This window comes from Scylla paramamosain, chromosome 19, assembly GCF_035594125.1.
Source record: "Scylla paramamosain isolate STU-SP2022 chromosome 19, ASM3559412v1, whole genome shotgun sequence".
NCBI classification, from domain to species: Eukaryota; Metazoa; Arthropoda; class Malacostraca; order Decapoda; family Portunidae; genus Scylla; species Scylla paramamosain.
Genome location: NC_087169.1, coordinates 6,514,617 through 6,524,857, shown reverse-complemented (window position 1 = coordinate 6,524,857; position 10,241 = coordinate 6,514,617). Strand labels below are relative to the sequence as shown.

The 10,241-nt window shown below is 38.5% G+C and overlaps 1 protein-coding gene across 1 annotated transcript in view; it reads left to right on the top strand.

The window, feature by feature from the left end:
* The first annotated feature begins 1,365 nt into the window (after positions 1-1,365).
* Positions 1,366-10,241, top strand: part of LOC135109456 (uncharacterized) — a 50,814-nt gene continuing 41,938 nt past the window's right edge. Inside the window, exons 1-2 of the mRNA XM_064020835.1 lie at positions 1,366-1,371; positions 1,590-1,768. Coding sequence (XP_063876905.1) covers positions 1,366-1,371; positions 1,590-1,768 — 185 coding nt within the window. The remainder of the gene's footprint in view (positions 1,372-1,589; positions 1,769-10,241) is intronic.

Here is a 10,241-nt window from a genome sequence, read left to right as displayed (position 1 = left end):
TCACAGGCGGAACGTAGGGTAAAACGCGAGGACTTAAAACATGATAAAATTGGTGATAACGTTGCGCTTCCAATTTCAACCATAGCTAGGAATAGGGGAAACCTTCTGATCATTTTCGGTGTCATCATTGACTGCACTGAAAATGACGAGCACACAATAGCTGTTGAAAATGGAATTGTCAAAAATAAATATTCGATTCACATACGGTCGTCTGCTGGTCACCCAACCACCTGATACTGACAGACCTTTGGGTAAGACTGAAACCACTCACACACCACACACCGAGACCACGATGTCACAAGCCATCGGACTACATCCCGTACCTACTTGCTGCTCGGTGAACAGGGGTTACACATGAAGGGGCTCGCCCATTTGCCTCGCCGTTCCAGGGACTCGAACCCAAGCCTTCTCGGTTGTGAGCCGAGAGTGCTAACCACTAGATTACACGGTGTTTTTTTTTTTTTTTTTTTTGTGTGTGTGTGTGTAGTATAGTTTGTGTACCCTACAGGAAATGTCTGGGCAGGTGTGCTTATGGTCATCGTCTTATGGACGTTAGTTCTTTGGATTTTGGAATACAGTTTGCCATGGAAGAAAGGAGACCAAACATTCGATTTCAGTGCAAGTTCTCTTTATAGCTGGGGGACACTACTTGAACAGTCAATGGTTGAGTATACTCAACATATCTCAGGAAAGGTATTTAAAATGTATTACTGTTAATATTCTGATAATGATAATGTTGATGTTAAAATTAATATTGGTATTATTATTGTTATCATTATTATTATTATCATTATTATTATTATTGTTACTATTATTATTATTATTATTATTATTATTATTATTATTATTATTATTATTATTATTATTATTATTATTATTATTATTATTCATAAAACTATTACTAATGGCATTGTCATAATATAACAACAATGATATAGTACTGATTATTGTTTTTATTACTAATAGAACTATTATTATTATTATTATTATTATTATTATTATTATTATTATTATTATTATTATTATCATTATTATTATTATTAATATTATTATTATTATTATTGTTGTCATTATTATTATTAGTGTCATCGTCATCATCTTCATCATCATTACGATATTTATTATTATATTCAGGTGATCGTTGGATGGTGGCTGATGTTCTGTCTGATAATTACTTCTGCATACAAATCGTCCCTCATCTCTCATCTAAGCATTCAGGGCAAGGCCGAGCTACCCGACACGTTCACTGAGTTAGTCACAGCTAAAGGCTGGAAATGGGCTACAGAGCCGTGGCTGCTAAATGGATTTGCCTATGAGTACTTTTCTAAACACCCAGATCCAGTTGTTATGCACATTTATAAGGAAATGAAGGTGAGAGAGAGAAAGAGAGAGAGAGAGAGAGAGAGAGAGAGAGAGAGAGAGAGAGAGAGAGAGAGAGAGAGAGAGAGAGAGAGAGAGAGAGAGAGAGAGAGAGAGAGTATACGGGGAAAGGGATAAAAAATAAGTGCGGAGCAGGAGTTCTGAAAATTAAATATATATACTTTTGTGTACATACATAAAGGCACAATATTTTTTTTATTTTTTTTCAGGTAATGGACATTAATGAAGCCTTAACGAAAGTTTTGAATGGAAAATTTGCTCTAATAAACTACGAAAAGTTTGTCTCAATTAACATCGCCTCCTACCACACTGATGATCGCGGCCGCACTCCCTTTCAGATAAGCAAGAAAGGTATTTCAATAATGGCAGCATTCGGATTTGGATTCAGGTGAGCACATGGGAGAGAGAGAGAGAGAGAGAGAGAGAGAGAGAGAGAGAGAGAGAGAGAGAGAGAGAGAGAGAGAGAGAGAGAGAGAGAGAGAGAGAGAGAGAGAGAGAGAGAGAGAGAGAGAGAGATTGATACTGAAATTGATATTCTTATTGGCCTTATGTAGTCCGATACAAGGTTATTATAGAAATATATTAATAGCCACTCGTCCAATGAGCATTTGCTTTTTATGGACTCGTGACGGCGTAGCACTGAAAGATTACAATATGTTTTCAAGGTTCAATAATTATACTAGATATTATTAATAATAATGATATTATTAATGGCATTCGTAGCAATAATAACAACAGTTCTTAATAATAACCACAATAATATTGTGAATTGCAATGATCACAAATAAAGATAATAAAAATAAAAGTGTGTGTGTGTGTGTGTGTGTGTGTGTGTGTGTGTGTGTGTGTGTGTGTGTCGTTTTTTTTTTCTTTATTGTTTTTTTCTTTACATTCAGCATTAATTATGTTTCCTATTCTTACTTAATTTTCCTCAATTTTTGCTTCCCTTCCCTTATCCCTATTTACTTTTATCTCCTTTTCCTTCCATTATCTCTCTCTCTCTCTCTCTCTCTCTCTCTCTCTCTCTCTCTCTCTCTCTCTCTCTCTCTCTCTCTCTCTCTCTCTCTCTCTCTCTCTCTCTCTCTCTCTCTCTCTCTCTGTCTCTTTCTCCTTCCCGATTAGTTTTTTTCACTGTTTTTTTTTTTTGTCCCTGCCCCCTTTTTTCCTTCCCTGACTCCCTATTTTTTCAATAACCACAACTTACCTTTAATTTAAATTCTTTACTCACCTCTTTAATCGACTCTCCTCTCCATTCTTTTTTCCACATACCTCTGCTCAGCATCTGTCCATTCTGTTACCAACCATGTCTGTTTTTTTTTTTTTCTCCTCATGTCTATCCTTATTTTTTTTCCTACACTTTTTTTTTTCTCTACTGCGTTTCTAAACCTTCTTATTTCGAACTGGTTTTCCTTTCCTCTCCATTCTATTTATTTTCCTCAATTGCTTTTTCTTTTCTGCTGTACCTATATCGTTTGTTTTCCTTCTTGTTCACTAAACCTCCCTTTCCCCAATCATTCCCAATATTTCCATTCTCATATCACTTCCCCTCATTTCAATAATTTCCCTCCCCTCTCCCTCCTCTTCTTCTCTCTTCATACCACTCCGTAACGCTCCCTTGCCACACCATTCCCACATTCCTTTCTCCGGTATTTTTCTTCACCTTTTCCTCTACACCGCCCCTTCCACCACCTCTACCAACTCGAGATAAAGGCTGTGGAGGAGGACATAATTACCCTCATTAGGCAAAATTACCGAAGACAGGTAAAGTTCCTGCGGAAATAACAACAGGAGTCTGATGAGCACTCAAAAATCCTGTGAAAATGTGTTCCGGGTTAAAAGAAGAAAAAAAAAAAAAAAGGAAACGAAGAGAAAAAATTACATGAAAATTTGATATCTCAGGCAATTCCATCAAGGCAAGAAGTTGTGACTAAAGAAACGAAAGGGGCCAGTCACAAAATAGCGTATGTTAATTATTTTCCTCTCTCTCTCTCTCTCTCTCTCTCTCTCTCTCTCTCTCTCTCTCTCTCTCTCTCTCTCTCTCTCTCTCTCTCTCTCTCTCTCTCTCTCTCTCTCTCTCTCTCTCTTTCAGACTAAATTATAACATGGGATATTTTTTTTTATCGAGTCGCAACGAAAATAAGCGGGAAAAAAAAAAAAACACTTTGGAAAATTTTATTCAGTACCGAAATTAATTACATACCTGCACACAGACACGCACACGCACACACATCCAGTAAAATATAAATGAAAGAATGTTAGTATAAGTAAAAGCCTCTGGAACCATTTATATCATTGGTATTTCATTAAGAAAAAAAAAAAATGGTTTAATAATATATATATATATATATATATATATATATATATATATATATATATATATATATATATATATATATATATATATATATATATATATATATATATATATATATATATATATATATATATATATATATATATATATATATATATATATATATATATATATATATATATATATATATATATATATATATATATATATATATATATATATATATATATATATATATATATATATATATATATATATATATATATATATATATATATATATATATATATATATATATATATATATATATATATATATATGTATATTTTCTTTTTTTATGTAGGAAGGACACTGGCCAAGGACAACAAAAATCTAATAAAAAAAATGCCCACTGAAATGCCAGTCCCATAAAAGGGTCAAAGGAGTGGTCAAAAATTGATGGGTAAATGTCTTGAAACCTCCCTCTTGAAGGAATTCAAGTCATAGGAAGATGGAAATACAGAAGCAGGCAGGGAGTTCCAGAGTTTACCAGAGAAAAGGATGAAAGATTGAGAATACTGGTGAACTCTTGCGTTAGAGAGGTGGACAGAATAAGGGTGAGAGAAAGAAGAAAGTCTTGTGCAGCGAGGCCGCGGAAGGAGGGGAGGCATGCAGTTAGCAAGATCAGAAGAGCAGTTAGCATGAAAATAGCAGTAGAAGACAGCTAGATATGCAACATTGCGGCGGTGAGAGAGAGGCTGAAGACAGTCAGTTAGAGGAGAGGAGTTGATGAGACGAAAAGCTTTTCATTCCACCCTGTCTAGAAGAGCAGTATGAGTAGAACCCCCCCAGACATGTGAAGCATGCTCCATACATGGACGGATAAGGCCCTTGTACAGAGTTAGCAGCTGGGGGGGTGAGAAAAACTGGCGGAGACGTCTCAGAACACCTAACTTCATAGAAGCTGTTTTAGCTAGAGATGAGATGTGAAGTTTCCAGTTCAGATTATAAGTAAAGTACAGACCGAGGATATTCAGTGCAGAAGAGGGGGACAGTTGAGTGTCATTGAAGAAGAAAGGATAGTTGTCTGGAAGGTTGTGTCGAGCTGATAGATGGAGGAATTGAGTTTTTAAGGCATTGAACAATACCAACTTTGCTCTGCCCCAATTAGAAATTCTAGAAAGATCAGAAGTCAGGCGTTCTGTGGCTTCCCTGCGTGATATGTTTACCTCCTGAAGGGTTGGACGTCTATGAAAAGACGTGGAAAAGTGCAGGGTGGTATCATCAGCGTAGGAGTGGATAGGACAAGAAGTTTGGTTTAGAAGATCATTAATGAATAATAAGAAGAGAGTGGGTGACAGGACAGAACCCTGAGGAACACCACTAATAAGAGATTTAGGAGAAGAACAGTGACCGTCTACCACAGCAGCAATAGAACGGTCAGAAAGGAAACTTGAGATGAAGTTACAGAGCGAAGGATAGAAACCGTAGGAGGGTAGTTTGGAAATCAAAGCTTTGTGCCAGACTCTATCAAAAGCTTTTGATATGTCCAAGGCAACAGCAAAAGTTTCACCAAAATCTCTAAAAGAGGATGACCAACACTCAGTAAGGAAAGCCAGAAGATCACCAGTAGAGCGGCCTTGACGGAACCCATACTGGCGATCAGATAGAAGGTTGTGAAGTGATAGATGTTTAAGAATCTTCCTGTTGAGGATAGATTAAAAAACTTTAGATAAGCAGGAAATGAAAGCAATAGGACGGTAGTTTGAGGGATTAGAACGGTCACCCTTTTTAGGAACAGGTTAAATGTAGGCAAACTTCCAGCAAGAAGGAAAGGTAGATGTTGACAGACAGAGCTGAAAAAGTTTGACTAGGCAAGGTGCAAGCACAGAGGCACAGTTTCGGAGAACAATGGGAGGGACCCCATCAGGTCCATAAGCCTTCCGAGGGTTTAGGCCAGCGAGGGCATGGAAAACATCATTGCGAAGAATTGTAATAGGTGGCATGAAGTAGTCAGAGGGTGGAGGAGAGGGAGGAACAAGCCCAGAATCGTCCAAGGTAGCGTTTTTAGCAAAGGTTTGAGCAAAGAGTTCAGCTTTAGAAATAGATGTGATAGCAGTGGTGCCATCTGGTTAAAATAGAGGAGGGAAAGAAGAAGCAAAGTTATTGGAAATATTTTTGGCTAGATGCCAGAAATCACGAGGGGAGGTAGATCTTGAAAGGTTTTGACATGAAAGGAGTTAATGAAGGAGTTTTTGACTAGTTGGAAAACAGACTTGGCATGGTTCCGGGCAGAAATATAAAGTGCATGAGATTCTGGTGATGGAAGGCTTAAGTACTTTTTGTGGGCCACCTCTCTATCATGTATAGCACGAGAACAAGCTGTGTTAAACCAAGGTTTAGAAGGTTTAGGACGAGAAAAAGAGTAAGGAATGTATGCCTCCATGCCAGACACTGCCAGACACCTCTGTTAGGCGCTCAGCAAACAAAGACGGGTCTCTGACACGGAAGCAGTAGTCATTCCAAGAAAAATCAACAAAATACCTCCTCAGGTCTCCCGAACTAGCAGAGGCAAAACGCCAGAGGCACCTTCGTTTAGGGGGATCCTGAGGAGGGATTAGAGTGATAGGACAAGATAAAGATATGAGATTATGTTCGGAGGAGGCCAACGGAGAAGAAAGGATGACAGCATAAGCAGAAGGATTAGAGGTCAGGAAAAGGTCAAGAATGTTGGGCGTATCTCCAAGACGGTTAGGAATACGAGTAGAGTGTTGCACCAAATGCTTTAGGTCATGGAGGATAGCAAAGTTGTAGGCTAGTTCACCAGGATGGTCAGTGAAGGGAGAGGAAAGCCAAAGCTGGTGGTGAACATTGAAGTCTCTAAGAATGTAAATATCTGCAAAAGGGAAGAAAGTCAGAATGTGCTCCACTTTGGAAGTTAAGTAGTCAAAGAATTTTTAATAGTCAGAGGAGTTAGGTGAGAGGTAACAGCACAGGTAAATTTAGTATGAGCGTGACTCTGTAGTCGTAGCCAGATGGTGGAAAACTCCAAAGATTCAAGAGCGTGGGCACGAGGGCAGGTTAAGTCATTGCGCACATAAACGCATCATCCAGATTTGGATCGAAAATGAAGATATAGAAAGTAGGAGGGAACAGAAAAGGTGCTACTGTCAGTTGCCTCAGACACCTGAGTTTCAGTGAGGAAAAGAAGGTGAGGTTTAGAAGAGGAGAGGTGGTGTTCTACAGATTGAAAATTAGATCTTAGACCACGAATGTTGCAGAAGTTAATGAAGAAAAAGTTGAGGGGGGTGTCAAGACACTTAGGGTCGTCGACAGAAAGGCATTCCGACCTGGGGACATTTATGGTCCCCTCAATAGAGGGGACTCCGAGGCTGGTGTAAGAGTCGCCATGATGATTTTAAAATTTTTGAGTGAAGGGTGTGTGTGTTATCAGGTGTTTGTAGTTTTGTGTGGAGGGAGAGAGTTGTCTTTAGAGGGCAGGCTGTAACTGCTCCCTTGTGTTGTGAGACACAAAGGGAAACGTTCAGTGAGGTCACAGCTGGGTTTAATGATAAGTTAACAGCATCCCCTGAATGGTGCTTTAGACCTCACTGGGAGTAATTATCGTTTCGGCAGGTGTCTACTACCTCCTCCGTATATATATATATATATATATATATATATATATATATATATATATATATATATATATATATATATATATATATATATATATATATATATATATATATATATATATATATATATATATATATATATATATATATACCATCTTCTTTTCCTCACTAAAACGCAGGTGTTTGAGGGAACTGACAGTAGCCCCATTTTCCCTCCTACTTTCTCTATCCTCATTTTCAATCCAAACCTGGATGTCGCGTTTATATGCGCAATGACTTAACCTGCTCTCGTGCCTTGCTCTAGAATCTTCCGAGCTTTCCACCATCTGCCTACGACTACATAGTCACGCTCAAATTAAATTTATTTGTGCTGTAATACCTCTCATCTCATTCCTGACTATAAGAATTTTTTTGACTACTTAACTTCCAAAGCGGAGCACATTCTGGTTCTTCCCTTTTGTGGAGATTTCCATTCGTGGTGACTTCAATATTCACCACCAGCTTTGGCTTTCCCCTCACTTACTGACCATCCAGATGGACCAGCATTCAACTTTGCTATCCTCCACGACCTATAGCAACTGTGCAACACCATACTCGTATTCCTGACCGTCTTGGAGATACGCCCAACATTCTTTATCTTTTCCTAACCTGTAATCCTTCTGCTTGTGCTGTTACCCTCTCTTCCCCGTTGGGTTCCTCCGATCGCAATCTCATACCTGTATCTTGGCTTATCACTCCAATCACTCCAATCACCCCAATGCTAGTAGGGGAGACTTTAGAATTTTTTTTTTCTTTGGAATGAATACTGCTTCCGTGTCAGAGACCCGTCTCTGTGTGCCGAGCGCACAACATAGGTGATAGTGTCTGGCATGGAGGCGTACATTCCTCATTCTTTTTCTCGACCTAAACATTCCAAACCAAGGTTTAACACAGCCTGTTCTCGTGCTATACATGATAGAGAGGTGGCCTATAAAAGATACTTGACCCTTCCATCACCAGAATTTTATGCACATTATATTTCTGCCCATAACTATGCCAAGTCTGTTATCCAACTAACCAAAAACTCCTTCATTAATTGAAAGGTTCAAAATCTTTCAAAATCTAACTCCCCTCGTGACTTCTGGGATCTAGTCAAAAACATACCCAATAACTTTGCTTCTTCTTGTTCTTTCCCTCCTTTATTTCAACCAGATTTTACCACTGCTATTAGATCTATCTCTAAAGCTGAACTCTTCGTTTAGACCTTTGCTAAATATTCTATCATGGACGATTCACGGCTTGTTCCTTCCTCTCATCCACCCTCTAACTACTTCATGATACCTATTGAAATTCCTTGCCATGATGTTTTACAAGCCCTCGCTGGCATAAACCCTCGGAAGGCTTATGAATCAGGTGGGATCCCTCCTATTGTCCTCCGAAACTGCGCCTCCATGCTTGCACCTTGCGTAGTCAAACTCTTTCAATTTTGTCTGTCAATCTTTTCTTCTTGCTGGAAGTTTGCCTACATTCTGCCTGTTCCTAAAAAAGGTGATCGTTCTAATTCCTCAAACTATCGTCTTATTGCTTTAATTTCCATCCTATCTAAAGCTTTCCATACTGAGTCTTAGTCATCCTAATTTTTTTGAAATTCTGGGGAAACTTTTGCTGTTCCAAACACATATAAAAAAAAAACTTTTGATAAAGTCTGGCACAAAACCTTGATTTCCAAACTAACCTCCTACGGCTTCTATCCGTTTCTCTGTAACTTCATCTCAAGTTTCCTTTCTGACCGTTCTATTGCTGCTGTGGTAGACGGTCACTGCTCTTCCACTAAATCTATTAAAAATGGTGTTCCTCAGGATTCTGTCTTGTCGCCCATACTTCCTATTACTTATCAATGATCTTCAAAACCAAACTTCTTGTCTTATCCACTCCTACGCTGATGATACCACCTTGCACTTTTCCACGTCTTTTCCTAGACGTCCAATCCTACAGGAAGTAAACAGTTCACGCAGGGAAGCCACAAAACGCCGAACGTCTGATCTCTTTAAAATTTCTGACTGGGGCAGGACAAACTTGGTATTATTCAATGCCTTAAAAATTAAATTTCTCCACCTATCAACTCGACACAACCTTCCAGACAACACTCAACTGTCCCTCTCTTCTACACTGAACATCCTCATTCTGTCCATTTTTTATAATCTAAACTGTAAATTTTACATCTCATCTTTAGCTAAAACAGCTTCTATGAAGTTAGGTGTTCTGAGACGCCTCCGCCAGTTTTTCTTACCCCCCAGCTGCTAACTCTGTACAAGGGCCTTATCCGTCCGTGTATGAAGTATGCTTTACATGTCTGGGGGTGTTCCACTCATACCATTTTGGACAGCGTGGAGTTAAAAGCTTTTCGTCTCATCAACTCCTCACCTCTAACTGACTTTCTTCAGTCTCATTTTCTTTGCCGCAATGTTGCATCTCTAGGTATCTTCTACCGGTATTTTCATGCTAGCTGCTCTTCTGATCTTGCTAACTGCATGCCTCCCTTGCTCCTGCAGTCTCACTGCACAAGACTCTTCTTTCTTTCATCCCTATTCTGTCCACCTCTCTAATTCAAGAGTTAATCAGTATTCTCAATCATATATCCCTTTTTCTGGTAAACTCTGGAACCCCCTTGCTGTTACTGTATCTCCACCTTCCTATGACTTAATTCCTTCTAGAGGGATGTTTCAAGACACTTATCCTTCAATTTTTTACTGTTGCTTCGGAGCCTGTTCGTGGACAGGCATCTCAGTGTTATTTATTTATTTATTTATTTATTTATTTTTAATTTAGTTTTTGTTGCCCTTGGTTGGTGTCCCTTCTACATGAAACAAAAAAAAAACATCATAATTTATTTACGATAGTAAATAATAATAATAATAATAAACGATAATACTTAGCCTGTACTATAATAA